The sequence below is a fragment of the Equus asinus genome, chromosome 21 (genome assembly GCF_041296235.1).
Source record: "Equus asinus isolate D_3611 breed Donkey chromosome 21, EquAss-T2T_v2, whole genome shotgun sequence".
Taxonomy (NCBI): Eukaryota; Metazoa; Chordata; class Mammalia; order Perissodactyla; family Equidae; genus Equus; species Equus asinus.
In genome coordinates this window covers 13,240,483-13,259,012 of record NC_091810.1, presented here as the reverse complement: position 1 = coordinate 13,259,012, position 18,530 = coordinate 13,240,483, and the positions used below count along the sequence as shown (strand labels likewise).

Sequence of the window (18,530 nt, the reverse complement as noted above, 5' to 3'; positions counted from 1 at the left end):
GGAACAAACCTCTTACGGGGTTTCTGCACTCCCAAGAAACAAGAGTTTCAAGAGGATATTCTTTTAGATGAAGAAAGGCAGGACTTAGGACAACATGCACACTAGACCCGTTTTCATTAAAATCTTGCACCCACATATGAAACGCACAGGGAGATGTTAGCAATGACTCTCTCTGGTCGGGCATCCTGTGATTTTGATTTTTTCTCCCTTGTGCTGGTCCATTTCCAAATTGTCTTACAAAGAGAACACACCCTGCTTTTTCTAGTGGCAAAAAATGATTCCACATAAGAGGCAGTGGTGCCAGGCTTGGGATGGGGTTCGATGAAGAGCAGGTGCTATCATTTCAAGAACACGCACAGCAAAAGGCCCAGGGCCCTCCCCACAGGGCCTAGAGTGCCCTTCCTCCTTCCTGGTCTGGCCAGCTGGTCCCATTTACCCTTCCAAACTTGGCCCCCTCTCCAGGAAGCCTTCCTGATACACTCGCCCCAGCACCCCTGCTCCAATGAGAGCCCACCGCCGGGCAGATGTTTACCAGAAATTCTGGCCCAGAAGCTCTGGAGCGGACCCTGGAATCCGCATTCAGGTGACACTCTGAGTACCTCTGATGCAGGTGGTTTAGAGCTCACACCCTGAGGACGTGGGTCTTTCCTGTGGTCCAAGTGAGAAAAGTCACCTGAAATCCCATTTTCCCACACAGGCACGTTACAATGAGCAGTTTAGATATAAACCAGTGATTCTCAGCCAGGGGCGACTTTGCTGCCCCCTCCCCCTGCCCCCAGCCCCAGGGAACATCTGTCAATGTCTGAAGAAATTGTTGACAGTCACAGCTGGGAGGCTACTGCTGGCATCGAGTGGGTAAAGGTCAGGGATGCTGCTAAACATCCTACAGAGCACAGGACAGTCCCCCACAACAAGGAATGATCTTGACCCAAAATGCCAATAGTGCCCAGAGTAAGAAACCCTGGATATAAGCAAAAGATTCAAAATCGGAAGCCCCAAACTCTCAATGTCAGCCGTCCTTGAGAAGACAGGCTGGAAGACCACAGGATGCAAAGGTGGCCCAGTCACAGAAAACTGGGTTCTGATTCTGGCACTGGCGCTCATTCGAAGCCAGCGACATTCTCACTCTGCTCACTGGAACGTGGGGATAGTTGTACTCGTCTGGAAGTGGCCGACACGAGCAATAACAGCACCACACTCCGTCACTTCTAAGAGGCACATTGCTTTTACCTCTCAACATCCCTGCAAACTGGGCACATCTTAGATGAACACCACGGCACAGTCTAACTGGCAGCATTTTACTACAGTTCTAAAATTCTCTACAGACAACGCACACCCTCCTCATTGCTTATGCCTCGGGGGATGGCTCCCACCGCGCTGCCTCGGGGGCACAGGACCAGAGGAGGCAGGAATGTGTCCAAGGCTGCCAGCTAGTTCAAGATGGAGACAGGATTGAATTCAAACTCAGCTGTCTAACTTCGAAGTCTAGGTGTTTCAACTCCTCCCAGCTCTCTCCCTGGAGAGGAGGTAAACAGGAGACTTTCGGCGTTGATAAAATTTTTACACAAGTAAGAATCTAGAGGGTCTATATGAAAATATTGCCATGATTGTCTTGGGATGGTAGGATTTTGTAGTCTGTTTTTGTTTCTTGGTATCCTCTCATTTTTTTCAGTGAATACACCATACTTGTCCAGGGAGACAGGCCAGTGGCGGGTGCCCAGGGACACGAGGTCCCGAAAGGTGGCAGAGGAGGAGGTGATGGCTAATGTGCATGCACACAGACACTGCCCACTCTCAGCCACAACTCCACTGGGCAGCACTTCCTAATGCCCGAGCGCGTCTGGGCGGGACGATGGGTCACTGATGCAGAAACCAATGTCGGCGCCAAGAAAATGAGATGAAGGAAACCAGGGGATGCTGGCTTTTATCCTGTTACTGGTGAGAAGCCATGAGCCTCCAGAAACGTTTCAAATAAAACACGAACACCTGACTTACCGAAAGAGGCTGCATCTTCTGAGTACCCAGCAGCCTTTAGTCGATAATACCGAACTTTTTTCGAAATCTTGTCCTTACTGTCCCAGAGCCTCAACGTTATTTGGTGAAAATTTATTTTCTTTAGTAATTCCTTTGTCATGTTGATGTTAAAAGTTTGGGCCCATGACACCCAGACTTTGTCCCCTTCATGCCACGGCCTCACGGTCTGCATAAAAGAACACCAAGAGGCATGAAGTGCAGAAGGCGAGGAGGATCAGCAGTCGGAGATGAAAGGCCACCGCCAGCCTCGCCCTTCCTGGCAATGAGGCCGGGCCCTGCTCTCCACCTGTTGACTTCTGTGCCTCTCTCTCTCCCAGGTCCCAACTCACATCAGGAAATGGGTGTCATGAACTGGGTGCATCACGCCTCTGGGTTCCTCAGAAAAAACAAAGTCAAAGCAATTACCTGCAAATAGTGTCCTTTCCAATGACTTCCCAGCACTGACCCAGAGCCGGGCCACAGGCAGGAGTGCGCGTGTGGGCAGACGGGTGTGTGTACACATGCACTCACACAAAGAAACAAATTGCAAGAGCTCCAAACGCTTTTGAAACACCAAACAAATTACTAGGTAAAAATATCTAAATAGAAAGTCATGTCTTCTTAGGTCAGTGCAGAGTCTCATTTGGTAGGTCTGGGGTGGGGTCCAAGAGCCTGCATTTCTAGCAAGTTCCAGGGGAAGCAAACACACTTTGTCTAGTTGCTATTATGCTATACACGAGGCCACACACACACACCTTTACTCCTGAGTCCAAGAACACTTTGGCCACCGCTGGAAACACCACAATGTCAACTCTCTTAGGCTCAGCATCATCCGGCAGAAGGAAATACTCAATGTGGTAGAAACGGCGAGACTTTGCAGCACCTTTGTCCATTTTAGATTGTTTCTTATATTTTTCCATCAAATTTGTATATTTTCCTTTATGACCTAGAAGATGTAGATTTAATGAGTCTTGTTTTAACCTCACCTGGAAAAGCAGACCCACCTCCATAGCTCCCTCAAACCAAGAACGAGCCGATGCTGTGGGAGGCGCATGCACCCACGCTGCTCACCCCCCTTGGCAGTAAGATGCGGGGCCAGTGCTCCTAGCCAGCAGGGTAGCAGGACAGGGACTCGACACCAGGGTGCAAAGTCTCAGTACATGACTCTGAGAGTGAGCATCTCCTTAAACGCTCCACCTGCCTCACCCTAGCCTTGGCAGTAAGAAGCAGGTAAAGAAAACAAACAAAAAAAATCCCAGCACCTTGTGGTTTGTGTGATACCAGCAGCATAAGCAAGGTTCTGAGGTACAACAGAGGAGGCAGAGGTAAACTGCCTGGGAGTGGTGGGGAGAGCCCCCCATGGGGACCTCAGCAGAGTCTTGTAGGGGCAGAGCAGGCCACCCTTCCAGGCAGAGGGGAGAGCCCAGCAAAACCTCATGAGCAAAGCTACTCAGTGTGGGGCGGGTGGGAAGAGGATGCAGAACGAAGGCTGAGCTTCAGCCAGAGGCCAGAGCCTCCTCGGCCCACCCTTGACCTTAAACTGAACCCTCCAGGCTGGGGCTTTACACACATAACACACCACAAGAAGATGCTTCAGGAGCTCCATAAATATTTAATCCAAATTTCATTCTATAAAAATATGACTGTATTTAAAGCTGTAGTTCTAAAATTACAAGTTTTGAACACCCAGAAGACTGCTTCTGTATGAATTTTGTACCACCAGAAGAGTTAGCTTTTGTGCAGAGTTTGGAACAAAGCTTCTCCTGCCAGTCTTTGGTAGGCATTAGAATTTCTCCTGAAGGTGGAACTGACCAGAAAGCTGGCAGCATTTCACAGGTCTGTGCTCGATTGAATCCAAGGTGGGCCAACCAGTGGACACACAGACCCTCTCATCTCCCCTCGATGGGAGGGCCAATTGCTACAACCCCTTTGGTGGCCAACTGGACAATATCTATCAAAAAATGGAAATGAATATCTGAAACCCAGCAATTCCACTTCTTGAAATTCAGGCTACGCAAGTGCCCACACATACGCACAGAAACGTACAGACAAGGATGGTTATTCCAAAAACGTTTGGAAACAACTTAAATGTCCACCAATAAGGGGTAGGATAAGAGATATACAATAGAATACTAAATAGATGTTAAACAAAGCAACAGTAAAGCAAAAACAAGTATGCTCATATCCTCTAAGATATCTAAGACATACTGTCAAATTTTTAAAAAGCAAGTTGTAGAACAGAATGTGTAGGACCTCATTTGTCTTAAATAAACAATATACATAAAACATTTATAAACAAATCCATAAATACTCAGGTACTGAAGGAAAATCATTGAACCTAGAATTTTATATCCAGCCAAAGATACATCCTTCAGACACACTAGCGTGGAAAGCGTGCCCAGGTGTGCGAGGTTTCGCTGCACAGCAATCTGTTTTGTAAATGTCTTTGGAGGAAGTACCGAAATAAGAAAAATAAGTCTAGAAGATGTTGCAAGAGACGTGAGGATTAAAGATGATCAAATAAGCACCAATTTTATTTTGGTTAGTATTTACCAGATGTCTTTTTCCAGGCTCTTTTGCTTGATATCAATAGATGCAAGATAAAAAGCATCATTATAGATAGAGGAGGTCAGACATAATAACAAAAACCTCAATTCACCAAGAAGATAGCTCACTTCTAAGGATGGTACACTCCTAACCGATAGTCTCCAAAATACCTGAGGCAAGGATTGACAGAACTATAAGGAGAAGCTGAAATTCATCATCATGGGGGCATAGTTCAAGTAGACAAAAAGAAAAAATACTGTATCAAAAAGTGGAGTACGTTTCTCTGCCCCTAATCTTGGGGTTCAACCACGTGACTTGCTTTGGCAAATAAAACATGAGCAGGTGGAAGGTGCCCAAAGCCTTGAAAAGTGCTTAGGTGACTGGGCTTGCCCTCTTGGGTGTCTCTGCCTTTCTATAATAAGAAGGTGTCTGGGCTAGCCCACATGTCCTGAGGAGGATGAGAACACCGGAAGCAGAGCCACGCCACTGCCAGGAGCCCAGTCTGCTCAACCCACCTGCTCAGCCAGGAGAACCAGGGACTCCTGGTTGAAGCCTCTCAGTTGGCAAGTTTGTTTCAGTTTGTTACACAGCATTTTTGTGGCAATAGCTAACTGATATACCTTTACACTCAGAGATTTTGATTCAATACATCTGAGAGTCCATATTTTAAACAAGGAATTAAGTGATGCACAACCAGCTTATAGGAATCAATGCCCTAACCTCTCCGTCGTTTCTTTATTTGCAAAAGGCAGAAATAACATCACCTACTTCTTAGGGTTGTCGAGAGGATTAAGTCTGTGGAGCCCCTACTACTACTTACTTGCCTGGCCCACAGAGGGCCTCTAAACTTGCAGTTTCTTTCCTGATCTCTGCTCCTGGCATCAGCCACCCCCCTGCGGGGAGCCAGTGGAGGACGAAGGCAGCACAGGTGCCCTGACTCTTGGGAGAAGGTCACTGGTGCACTCTCCTTTTGCAGAGTGTCAGAAATCTGCTCCAGCACTTACCAAAACGCGCTGGGAAGGCCAATGAGATGACGAATTGGCAGGGAACGACCTGGGGCACGTCAGAGTTGGGGGTGCTGGCAGGCCCGTCTGAGGACTCCACGCTGCTGCACTGATGGTCAGAATCTGACACCTGCGTCCTGGCCTTCAGGCACTCCTCCACATCACACTCACTCCTGGTCTGGTAAAAGCTGCCCGGGGAGACCAGGGGCCCTGTGCTGGTCCTGTCCTCGTCCTCCCACTCCCAGGAGTGCAGCGACATGCTGCAGAGACCCCCCGGGCCCAGCACTCCGGGCTGGAAGAAAATAAAGGCACTGCTGTCACCGCCGTCTGCTCCCAGGAGGTAAGCCCTGCCTCTCTCCCCACCACCCATCCCTCTCCTCCCTCCCTCCCTCGCCCTGTCCTGTTCCCAGGTGAATGGCCAAGGCCTCAGACACTGCCTGGCACACAGTAGGCAATCAATAAAGTTAGAGAATGAATGGACGACTCACAGAGAACAGCGGGTGTCAGGTACCATGATAATGAGCAACCCCAGCCTCCCCCAGCCCCAGCGGCTCCCCCTTTCAGGAATCAGCAGTCAGTCATCTGGCGCTTGTGGAATGCCTACCTCAGGGGAGTGCAGTTCCCCAGGAACCACCAGGGGTGGGGGGGAGAATCCCTGAGCTTCCACTCAGAGAGGCCTGGCCATTTGGGGACAGGCAAAGCAGGCCAGAGGCCAGCGTGTGCAAGAGCCTCGTGAGGTCACCGAGGGTGAGAACCCCAAGCAAGACACGGATGGGCATTGAGTACTGGGCTCAGGGCACAAGTTCAGGGTCCAAGGAAGCGGAACTCTGGCCAAGTTAAGGGATACCCGGCTGGAGCGATGGGGCGAGGGGAGGTGGGGGCGGCACGGTCCCCTCCAGGCGCCGGCGGTACCTGCGAGCGGCTGCGCTGGGCAGCAACCCGAGCTCAGATTCAGTCGCCTCGCACAGCCGCTGCACAGCCGCCTTGGCGAGAGGGTCTGAGGACGCGTCAGTCCCCCGGGGCTGGACGGCCGAGCCCACGGCTCAACTGTGTTTGCAGGTTGCTAGGAGACCGGCGAGGCTCGGGCCCCGGGGCGGGGCTCCTCTGGGGGCGGGGCTCGGGGGAGGGCCCTCCTGCCTCTGCCTGGTCTCAGACCAGGCGCGCAGACAAGGTCTGGCAAATAGGTGTATCTAAACCTGGAAACCAGTTGCCTGCATTCATCCACTCACTCAATCTTTAAGGAATTCCTGCTCTGAACGCGAGCACCTATTATACGCCCGAGCCTTACCTATAGAATGGGGAAGAGGATTGCCGGCTCCTCCCTACAGCGCCATCAGCCCCCACCTCCCACTCCTAGATAAAGGCAAAGGAAGCCATGGGCCCTGCAAACTCGGATCACCCCACCCCACCCCAAACCCCTCTCCTATAGATTTTCTGTTTCTGTCGCTGATGTCCTTAAAATATGAGGATTCTGTTTAGTGATTGTGAGCCCCAACTCAGAGATGAGGAAACTGAGGCTTAGAGAGGTGCAGCGGTTTGCTTGAGGTCACACAGCAAGTGTGTGGCAACAAAGAATTGAAATCCGGGCTATCTAATTCCAAAGCCTGGGCTTGTCTGCAACCTGCACCCCAACCCCCACCCTGCTCCATCCCCCACCCCAGCTGAGAGAGCCCTGGTGCTGCTCCTGATGTAGAGGACCACAGAACACCACGGGGGCTGGGGTGGAGGGACACACTACAGAGGTGACTGGCCAGAGCGGTCAGCGGCAGGCTTCACGGAGGAGGTCACAAAAGCTAAACTCTGAGGTTTGCCAGGTAGTGAAAGCAAGAGAAGGCATTCCAGGCAGGGGGAACAACAATATGCAAAGGGCCAGAGAGGTGGCAGCCCCGGGCAAGTTCAGGGGAGGGAGGATGAGGCTGGAGTGGTGGGCCTGGGTGTGCCCTGGCACAGAGCTGCGGAGCGCAGGCAGGGCACTAAGACTATGGGCAGTGGGGAGCTGTTAGGTTTGCTGTTAAGGGAGAGTAGCTCCACTCAGCAGTAATTTGTTCAAGAGAACGGAAGCTGCGGCTCCACACACTTAACTGCTGGGGAAACTGAGGCTCTGAGCTATGACCTCCCCATGGTCAAAGAGCAAAACTGTGGCAGAGCTGGAGCTGAAGCCCAGGGCCCCTGCCTCCCAGTGCCCACCTCCCCAGACCACCCCCAGGGGCTGGGGACATGCTTTCCAGAACACTGCCCACTGACCGGGGCCCTCCAAGATTCCTCAGGTTCAATCAGTCTTAAAAAAAACTAAGCCTCAAGGACGTCTGTGAGGGGAAGTCACCAAACGGCAGTGAGCCCCCTGGGGAGGACTCACTTTCACTACCGAATGCCATAACCACCCTGCCCACACCATACCGCCAGCAGCCTGGACACTACTGTCTACAATCCAGGAAGTGCTAAGAAGATGCACACGGGGTTGGAAGACAAAAAGGCTCCTCAGATACACCAGTTCGCAAAAGACCCTGTCAACAAGAGCAAGTAGGTCAGTGACACCGCCCTCCCTTGGACAGACAGCAGGCCTCCTGCTCCTCGGGTCCCACCTGCTGGCCTGTGCCTAGTTTTGCTCCACAGGGTCCTTGATCATATTATCACCCAGGGCAGCAGCCAGTCTCCCCAGCAACTCCTGTGGCAACAGCCTCGAGCTCAGAGTTGAGAGGCCGTAGGTCTTGGACACAGGGCCAATGCCCGATGCTGGGTGTGCATCAGAATCACCCAGCAACCTGTCAAAACTTCAATTCTGAGGCTTCACTCCAGAACTGTGGAATTGGTTCCTCAAGGGCGGAGCTAGGAACCGCTGAACAGATTGTATTTTCCAAGGACAGCTACCTCAATAGATTCCCTCCCACATGCTCCTCTTCCAGCATGATGTTGATACTCCTCCCGTCGGGTGGCGGGTGCAGTCCCCTCCCCTTGAACCCACAGAGACCGTTGTGACTGCCTCAGCCAATAAAGAATGGTAGAAGTGACACCATGTGACTTTTGAGGCCAGGTCATACAAATACCATGTATTTCTGCCTTGTTATTTGGGGGCTCTCACTCTAGGCATCCAGCCACCATGTTGTGAGGAAGCCCAAGCAGCCACATGGGAAGCCCAGGTAGATGTTCTGGCTGACAGGCCCAGCTGAATTCCCCGCTGACTGCCATCCTCAGCCACCAGACATGTGAGAATTCCAAACTGGATTCCAAAAAATAGCTCCAAATGATCCCAGCCCCCAGCCTTTGAGCCACCCTGGCTGACACCATGTGTAGTAGTCTCCACCAAGCCCTCCCCAAATTGCAGATTTATCAACAAAGTAAATTATTGCTGTCTTAAGCCACTAAGTTTGGGGATGACTTGTTGCACAATTATAAATAACTGGAACAGAACCTGTGTTTTTAAAAGTTGCACAGTCAAGGTGTGGAACCACTGCCCTGAGAGAGGCAGTGTCCAGGTCAAGACCCAGGGCATCATGGGATGGAATGAGAGCAAAGTGTGCCCCTTGGTCCTCAGGTGTGCGAGGTGGTCCACTAACTTCAGGGCTGGCAAAGTCAAAGGAAAAGAAAGGGGGCATATGTTTCAGTTGTCTACTGCTGCATAAAAAACTATCCCAAAACTTAGTGGCATCAAAGAACAGCCACTTGTTATTTCTCACAGTTCTGTGGATCAGCTGGGTGCTTCTTCACTGGTGTCACTTGGGCTCACTCACTGGGCCATACTCATCTAGAGGGTCGACAGGGCCGGAAGGTCCAAGGTGGCCACACTCACATGTGTGGCATTTGGGGCCCCTCATCCTCCACCAGGCTGGACTGGCCTCCTCAGATGCATTCTCAGGACAGAGTTCCGAGAGGGCAAAAGTGGAAGCTGCAAACTCCCTGGAGACCTAGGCTTGGAACTGGCAGTGTCACTTCCGCCATGTCCCATTGCCCAGAGCAAGTCCCGAGGGCCAGCCCAGATTCAGGAGCACGAAGAATAGACCCCACCTCTGGGTCAGAGGGAGCACCAAGTCACCTTGCAAAGGGACCTCCCACGGATGGGAGCAATCTGAGGGCAATCTAGCCCTGCTTCCTTCTTCCTCCCAGGCTAGGGGAGCCCCAAAGCTTCCATGGGCACCCAGAGGGCTTTCTGAAGTTATCCAAGACTCTGGCAGTTGGAAGCATATGGGGAAACAGCCACACCCATCTTCTTCTTGCCACCCTAACCTAGCCAAAGCAGACCACCCTTTGGAACAGCTTTACTGAGGTTTACTTCATATCATAAAATTCACCTAGATCAAGAGTAGAATTCTATGGTTTTTAGTAACTTTACCAAGTGATGAAATCATCGCCATAAATAAGTTCTAGGACATTGTCATCCCCTTAATAAAACCCCTCACACACATTCACAATTAATCTCTGTTCCCACCTCCAGCCCCAGGAAACCACTAATCCACTTTCTGTCCCTAAAAATTTGCCTTTTCTTGACATTTCCTGTAAATGGAGTCATCCAATACACAGTCCGGCTTTGTGACTGGCTTCTTTCACTTAGCATAATGTTTTTGAGGTTCATTCACGACGTAGCATTTATCAGCACTTCATTCCTTTTTATGGCTGGATAATATTCCATTGTATGATATACCACACTTTGTCTATCCATTCGTCAGTCAGTGGACGTTGAGGTTGGACATTTAGACATTTATGCAAACTGCTGCTATGAACATCCCTGTGGCAGTCTCTGCGTGGACAGAGTCTTCATCTCTTGTGGGAAGACACCTGGGAGTGGACGAGCTGGGTCATCTGGTAGTTTTGTGCTTATCTTTTGGAGAAACTGCCAAACTGTTTTCCAAAGCAGTCGCACTATTTCACATTCCTGCCAGCGACCTGTGAGAGTTCCTGTTTCTCCACATCCTCAAAAACATTTATTGTCCATCTTATTTGTTGGAGCCATTCTCATGAGGGTGAAATAGTAGCTCACTGTGGTTCTGTTTTGCATCTCCCTAATGACTAACGATACTGGGATCTTTCCATGTGCTTATTGGCCCCCCCATATATCTTCTTTGGTGAAAGGCCTGTCCTGTCTTTCGCCCACTTTCTCATTGGGTAGTTTGTCTTCTTCTTATTGAGCTGTAGGAGCTCTTTGTAAATTCTGAATACAAGTCCTTTTTCAGGAATATGTTTTGTAAATATTTTCTCCCAGTGCCCTGCTTGTCCTTTCATTTTCTTATTGGTGTCTTTACCATTGTACTTTGAAGTGCAAAAGTTTTGAATTTTGATGAGGTCCAATTTATTGATTTTTTTTTCTTTTTTGGACCATGTATTTGGTGTTGTATCTAAGAAAACTTGGCCTAACTCAGGCCCATTTTCAACAGAGAGAAGTAAAACTTGGTTTCTGAACAAAGCAGATCCACTAAGTCTGCTAACAATCTAAAAGCTTTGACACTAATAACGATGGCCCGAGGACACTCCCAGACACTGCAGGGGACTGCACAGAGGGACACAGACTGTCTGAGAAACAGTTTGACAGCATCAAGAGCTTATAAATCACTCAGGATACAGAACCAACAGTGTTGTTTTAATGGAGAAAAACTGCAAACAACCTCCATGTGCGTCTGTGGGGGAGGATGAAGCGCCTCGCAGGCGGCCGGTCCCAGGAGGGAGCGTGGAGCAGCCCTCAGGAACCTTTGCAAAGGAAGGTTAACGATGGCGAAGCTGTTTAGGAACTTTGGTGGATGTGCAAAGAAAGATCCCGACAGCAGCATTTCAACTGTGTTTCCTTGTGAGGTTTAATGAGGTCCAATTCCCGGCCCGTAAAACTGACGCTATTTAAGTGCTTCGACAGATGGATACAGTCACGTAACCCTCACCCCTGCGAAGATACAGACTATTTCCATTACGCCTAAACGTTCTTCCTTGCCCAAGTACATGGAAAAGGTGTGGAAATAAATACATCAGAAGTACCCTGTGGTCCCTCCTTGATGGCACAATGGTGGATGATTTTTGCTTTGTAGCATTTTTCTGGGCTATTTAAAGACACTTTGAACAAAACTACTTGAAATGACTCAAACAAGACTGAACTGACTTCAGAAAATCATTGCTCTGCCGCAGCCTCTGCTCCCTGATGCAGACGCACACCCATCCCCCAGCGCAGACAAAAGAGCACGAGGCCCTCTGAGTTTGCTCACTTCCAACCTTAAACAAAACCTTGCGGGTCCAACCCGAATGGTTTCAGAGGTGCCTGGTAACACTGCCGGCAGACAGACAGGCCTGACAGTGCCCCATTATCCGCCCTGACCCCCCCGCCGCGCGGAGCTGCAGGGGTGGAGGCCGGCGAGGCTCCAGGGCAAGAGATTTAAAGGCTTTCTTTTCCACATTGACTGGCCCAGGAAACTCACTGTTCAAAGGATTCCTTCATGAAAGCAGTCCCGGCGGCGGTGGGCGCCGGGGCTTGCCTGGGTTGCCAGCTCGCAGCACTAACGTGAAATCAAATCCGACTCTTCTGCAGGGTTGCGACTCTAAAGTGCAGAGCCCAGTTCCAGAGCCCTGTTCTGAACGTCCACGGCAAAGCCCAGGTGGTGGGGCTCCCGGCCCAGAAGCTTCTGCGGTCCAGCTGGGGATCCAACCAACTGTCAATATTTGGAGTCTTGCTGACTCCAACATCGCTGGGCCAAAGGATGCAGGGATCCCACCGACGCCAGCTGGGGTGGTTTTCCCTTTTGATGCAGTGAGTTTGATGAGGATTTTTAGGCTGGTTAATTTTAAAACTGCAGATGAGAAGCAGGCTCCGAGGAGTGGAATTTGCTTGCCCCTTTGTTGGGAAACATTTACATTTCTAAGGGAAACCTCTATCTGTGAAGATGCCTCCCTCTCTGTGCCAGGAAGAAGGGGGATGGCCTTATCTCTAGAAACTCTTAATCAATGCCAGAGGCAAGAAGTTAAGTTGTTTACTGTCTGGCAACCTCATGTAACTGACCCCCCACCCCCCCAAATCCTCCTTTGTCTTTAGCTGAGGATAATATTTAAGCGGTGACTTCTGCCATTTACTCAATCCGGTTTGATTCTTATCTAAAATGTGTGTTCATCCAAACTAACATTATTCGTGCCTACCTTATGCCAGGCCCCATGGGCACCAGGTTCCCCGCTTTGTGAAGCTCGGACCTCATGCGAGGCCTACAAATAAATGGTAGGGTGTGCAATGGCTGCTTTTAAAAAATACAAATTAAAAAATACACATCATTCGTAGGCAAAGAAAGCATGTGGAAGGCAAAATGCTATACCGCTCCCATGGTAACCGTGGGCAGGTGGCTGAGACGGGAGCTGGCGATCTTCTTCCAGTGTGCCAGACACCATTCCAGGTGAAGCAGCAAATATCCCTACCCTCATGGCTGACAGCTCACTACGGGGAGACAGACAATACACACAGACAAGACAGAATCTCGTAGCGGTGCAGAGTCCCTGTGATGTCACCAAACACCTCACTGAGGAGGTGATGTTGGAGAAAAGGACTTGGAGGTGAGAGGGTGGGCTGTAAACATCTCAGGGAGCATATGGAAAGACCCTGAGGTGAATGAGAAGAGCGGCGAGGAGGCTGGGGAGGGGGGCAGTGGCAGTAGACGAGAGGATACTGGGGGACGCTGGGTGAACTGTGCTGGGCCTTGGGGCTTTAGTCCCTGTGAGAGGGAAATGATGACGGGGTCCTGGGCACAGGAGGGTGTAGAGAGCAGACTGGAGGAGTTCAAGGGCAGTTCTTGGGAGGAGGCTGTTGCAATGATACAGGTGAGAGATGCTGGGGGCTTAGTCTGGAGTGGTGACAGTGGAGCGGGGAGAAGGGCCAGATGTGGGGTATGTTCTGAAGGTAGAGCACTGGGCAGCCTGACAGAGTGGGTATGGGGTGGGAGGGGGGTGAAATGAGAGAAGAACCCAAGCTGGCAAGGATTTGCTGATGGAGGCTGGAGGCACCATGAGCTGAGATGGGGGAAGTGGGTGGGCGAGTGGGAGTCCAAGATTGAGAACATCTGTCTTACTTTATACATCAAGAAACACACAAAATATACAGCTGTAGGAATGAAAATGGTACAACCACTTTGGAAAACAGTTTGGCAGTTCCTCAAACAGTTAAACTACCGTAGAAGCAGCAATCCCACCCCCAGGTGCATGCCCAAGAGAAATGGACATATGTGGACACACAAAAACACGCACATGAATGCTCACAGCAGCATCCTTCACAGGAGCCAAAACGTGGAAGCAACCCAATGTCCGCCAACTGATGGACGGATACCCAAAATGTGGTCTATCCATGTAGTGGAATATTATTCAGCCATAAAAAGGGATGAAGTGCTGACACATTCTACAGCATACATGAACCTTGAAAACATTGTGAATGTTTTCAAAAAGGAGCCAGTCACAAAAGACCATACGTTGTATGATTCCATTTAGAAGAGATGTCCAGAATAGAAAAAAATCCATAGAACAAGAAAGCAGTGGTTGCCCAGGGCTGGGGGTTGGGAGTAGAAGGTGGAAAAGTGGAGGGGGGATGGGCTAACTAGTACAAGGTTTTGGGGGGATGGGTGATAAAAATGTTCTAAAGTTAGACTGTGGTGATTATTATATACTATATATAATAAAAACCCATTTATTTCCACACTTTAAATGGGTAAACTTTGTGGTATGCAAATGGCAAAGTATCTCGTCTCCTTAAAAAAAAGAAAATGAAAGGGAAGAAACAAAAACCCACCTTGCAGAAGAAAGTCAAACACTCCAGTCCCCAGAAATAACTACAGAGTCAGTCTGTGAACACTTCCATCTTTTCCTGTGCACTTACACACACCTGTCCTCAGTGAAAACATTTCATACTGTTTTGTGTGGTTTTGTGATCATTGTATAAGTACTACCGTTGTACACAATATGCTGCAACTTGTTTGTCCTCATTCATCCTTTTTTGGTGATTCATCCTGGCTAGTGTACTGACCCGCACCAGGTCATCTCCACTTTCTCAGTGTTATAAACAATGATGCAATGAACATCCTGTGCACGTGTGTTTTTCTAAGCTAGAAGCCAAGAAGTGGAACTGATGTAAAACTTTTTGTAAAGTTGCTGTTACTTTTCTAATCTTAGTAAAATGTATGTCCAAAATGGCTGGGGAGGAGCATCTAACTCCTTCCCGGCAAAGTGTTCAAGAATGAGTGGGAATTTGCGGACCGGACACAGGGCTGATTCTGGGATCCTGCTGCAGAGCAGAGAGAATGTCAGTGCTTTTTCAAATTCCAGGATTTAGCATTTCAACTCCTAGAGTTGTATCAAGGCCAGATTCTGCCCATCTTATAGCCCAGGACAGGTGAAGAAAGTCTGCCTCTTGCCCCGACGTGGTTGGATAACCGTTCCCAGTGCAAGTACAGGTGAGGCCATCACGACGCCTCTCTTGTGAAAAAGAAAGGAAAAACAGCTCAGCATTCACCTGAGAAGCTGGTTGTTCTTTCACCTTCCCGAAATGTTCTAAGGCACCAGAGGAAATGTTGGCGGAACAGCAACCTGTCAGTCTAACCCCAGCTCAGAAATGGAACTCAGGCGGCATGGCCAACTCACCATCCCCAAGCACAAAGGTCGGGACCGGACGACCACCGCTTTCCTATCCTCCCACCCCCAAAACACGCACACAGAGCCCAGAGAGCCAGGGTGCATCTCAGGTCGGTTTCTTCCCAGCGGAATGTCCCTAACGCAGCCCCTTCGCCTGTTTCTCCTCTGCTCTAGCTGTCACGTGAGGCTCTTTGCACCGTCTATCGTGGAGTGAGATGCGGGTTTGGGAATCCAGTATCAGAGTTTAAGGGAAGGGGGACTCCTCTGTACCTACGGAGGTAAAGGACGGTGGGAGCGAGCTCGTGGGGCTACCTTCAAAGGGATTTCTGGGGACCCGGTGGAGCGATGCGCGGGCGTAGGGGACACGCCCCCAGCAGCCGGACCAAACTGCCACCCTCCGGTTCCTCCCCCAGCTTCCTATCCTGCGGCCACCCCTCGCCCCCGTCCCAGGGCAAACTCTCCGCGCAAGAGGGGTGGGGCGGAGGGTGGGGGAATTGAAAGCGGACAGAGCCGGGAGTGGGAGGAAGAGAGGAGGCGGCAGGAACGCCTCGGGAGTGAGGAGAGAAGAGCGCGGGGTTCACCGGGAGAAGCCAGACCAGGGGTAAGACCAGGCAGTGGCGGCCCTACGGGGGGTCTCGGGGGCTCCTGAGCCCCCTACCCCAGCCCCCTCCAAACCAACCCGGTGAACAGACTCCCTGCCAGGCCAGCGCAGCCGCTGGACACGGTCCTCGGCGCCGCTCCAACCAGACTGCGACCGCTAAGCCCCTCCTTTCCAGAAACTCTGGGGCCGCCCCTGGAAGTGGCGGGGCGGAGGGACTGAAGCAGCGACGCGCGGCGGCGATGGAGCCGAGCGGCCCGGGCGCGGAGGCCGGCATGGAGGGCGCGGCGGGTGACCCGTACCAGCGACCCGCGCGGCGCACGCAGTGGCTGCTGAGCGCCCTGGCGCACCACTACGGGCTGGACCGCGGCGTGGAGAACGAGATCGTGGTGCTGGCCACAGGCCTGGACCAGTACCTGCAGGAGGTCTTCCACCATCTGGACTGCCGCGGCGCCGGCCGCCTGCCCCGCGCCGACTTCCGCGCGCTCTGCGCCGTGCTGGGGCTGCGCGCCGAGGGGGCCGCCGCCGCCGGGGAGGCCACCAGGGATGCGGCTGCCGGAGACACGAGCTCCGGGAATGTGACCGCCGGGGATGCGGCCGCTGGGCTGGATACCGACCGGGACGCAGATGACGAGGAGGAGGCGCGCCTGGCTCTGAGCGCTGAGCCGCCCGAGCTCACCTTCCGCCAGTTCCACGCGCGCCTCTGCGGCTACTTCGGCACCCGCGCGGGGCCCCGGCTGCCCCGCGGAGCTCTCAGCGAGCACATCGAGACGCAGATCCGCCTGCGCCGGCCGCGCCGCCGCCGCCGCCGGCCGCCCCGCACGCCCGGCCCAGACGGCGGCCCCGACGGAGGCCCCGACAGCGAGCGCTTGGCGCGGTTGGAGGAGGAGAACAGCAGCCTCCGGGAGCTGGTGGAGGACCTGCGCGCCGCGCTGCAGAGCAGTGACGCGCGCTGCCTGGCCCTGCAGGTGCGCGCCGGCGCAGGGGGACAGCGGCGGGGGGCGGTCGGTAGTGACGGGATGAGGGGTCGTTTGAGCAGCCGACTGGCTGCAGGGCTGGCTGCAGGGCCCGGACTGGGCAGAGGAAGAGGAAAGGGAGAGAGAGGGCAGCCCCACTTGCTGCGGGAAGTGGTTCAGCCTACTTGCATCCTGTCCCTGTCCCACCCCATTCCACTCCAACCCGCTCCAGACCCCCTCCTGTTCCCATCATACATCCCACCCCGCAAAACCCCAGTCCCACCCAGATAACTACCGCCCGCCATCCCTCTCCCCTTCTTGCCTTGCTCCTTCTAACCCAGCAGTTGAACTTCCCTGGGAAACGCGGGCCGTCTCACATATTCAGCCGTTCAGCCAACATCGGGATCTCTCCGCGGCGGCAGGCTTCTGTGGGGTTGGGGGCTAAGGCGCCAAGGAGGCCCTGTCCCCACCCCTAAGGAGCTCCCTGCCTAATGGGGTAGATGGGCAGCTCTGTGCAGGCGTTCAATACTGGTGGGCCTCCCTCAGGGCCAGGCCTGGTGTCCAGGTGCTAAATAGACGGTGTCACTGTCCATCAGGCGTCACTGGCCTGCGGGGCCCAGGCCTACTTTGGGACACTGAGAACGAAGCACTGAGTGAGATATGGACCCAGCCCAGCATCTGGGATTCAGTCAACAAACACTTCCACATTGTGCCCAGCCATGTGCCAAGGGAGCGAGGGGGTGACATGAGGAAAAAGAACAGCCTCTGCCCCAAGAGACCACAGGCAAGTAGGGAGCTAACCTTGTATTAGCCCCACTGCCCCCACAGCCCAGTCACCAGCCCTGAGCAGCCCCCAGAAGGCTGCAGTGTGCAGAGCAGGAAGGTGCTGCTTTCGGTGGAGGTGGCTGTGGACGGGCAAGGGCCAGTGGCCAAGGGACACGGGGTAAGCAGAGGCCTGGGATGGGCAGTACTCGCAGGACGTGAAGCAAGCTCGTCCGGTTTCATTCATTCTCCAGGTGTTTATTGAGCACTTACCGTGCCAGGCCTGTTTTAGGCCCTGGGGACACAGCAGTAGACAAGACAGACAGAACCCTCACCTTCAAGGACAGCCTAGTGAGTAGACTGTTGAGGGCCGGAAACGCTAGTCCGAGGCGCTTAGGTCGTTGCTCCAGACTAAGGGTAGAGCAGCCGCGGAGGCTGAATGCTAGGAATGCCGGAGGAAGGCCGAGAAGAGCTGTGAAGTTTGGGGCTCCTTCGTGCCGTGCAAAGGACCGCATACGGGCTGTGTGCCTCAGTTTCCCTCATCCATTCAAAAAGGAGGCTAATTAGAGCGCTGCCTCCTTAAGAGTTTCTGCGAGGATTTAAAGAGCGCAGACGCGCCTGGCGCCGCTCAGCAGTGCGCGCAGGGAACGCGCCCCGCTGCCTGGCTAAGGGGCGCCTGGGGCGCGGGCAGGGTGGCGGCGGGCGGCTGGCGCCCCGCGCTCACCGCCGCCCTGCTGCCCTGTCCCCGCAGGTCGGCCTCTGGAAGAGCCAGGCGGGCGCTCCGGAGGCGGCGGCGCGGGAGCTGCGGCTGCGGGGCGCCCTGGCGGCGGCCGAGGCCCGCGCGGGGCGGCTGCGCCAGGGCCAGGCCGAGGTGCGGCGGCGCGCAGAGCAGGCCCGGCAGGCGCTGCAGCGCAGCGTGCGCCGCGTGCGCGAGCTGGAGGCCCTGGCGCGCCGGGTGCCCGGCCTGCAGCGCTGGGTGCGGCGGCTGGAGGGCGAGCTGCGGCGCTACAGGTGAGCGCGGGCGCGGGTCAGGGCCTAGGTCAGCTCCGGTTCTCCCGAACCTCGTGTGCACCCCCACGCGTG

General features: G+C 53.1%; 2 protein-coding genes across 7 annotated transcripts in view; one reads left to right on the top strand and one right to left on the bottom strand.

Annotated features, from left to right (window-relative positions):
- Nucleotides 1–16,531, bottom strand: part of CFAP92 (cilia and flagella associated protein 92 (putative)) — a 121,453-nt gene extending 104,922 nt beyond the window's left edge. For 4 of the 5 annotated variants that reach the window (XM_014829735.3, XM_014829734.3, XM_044755373.2 and 1 more), the window contains exons 1-4: nt 6,477–6,617; nt 5,565–5,856; nt 2,769–2,959; nt 1,996–2,200 (exon numbers count right to left, since the gene is read on the bottom strand). In XM_014829735.3, the coding sequence (XP_014685221.2) occupies nt 1,996–2,200; nt 2,769–2,959; nt 5,565–5,823 (655 nt within the window). In that variant the 5' untranslated portion in view covers nt 5,824–5,856; nt 6,477–6,617. Of the gene's footprint in view, nt 1–1,995; nt 2,201–2,768; nt 2,960–5,564; nt 5,857–6,476; nt 6,618–16,408 lie in introns of those variants that run through there. The other variant, XM_070493088.1, reaches the window with a different exon arrangement.
- EFCC1 (EF-hand and coiled-coil domain containing 1) overlaps nt 15,693–18,530 on the top strand; it is a 44,095-nt gene continuing 41,257 nt past the window's right edge. Inside the window, exons 1-2 of one of the 2 annotated variants that reach the window (XM_044754722.2) lie at nt 15,693–16,697; nt 18,199–18,458. In XM_044754722.2, coding sequence (XP_044610657.2) covers nt 15,972–16,697; nt 18,199–18,458 — 986 coding nt within the window. In that variant the 5' untranslated portion in view covers nt 15,693–15,971. The remainder of the gene's footprint in view (nt 16,698–18,198; nt 18,459–18,530) is intronic. The other variant, XM_070493089.1, reaches the window with a different exon arrangement.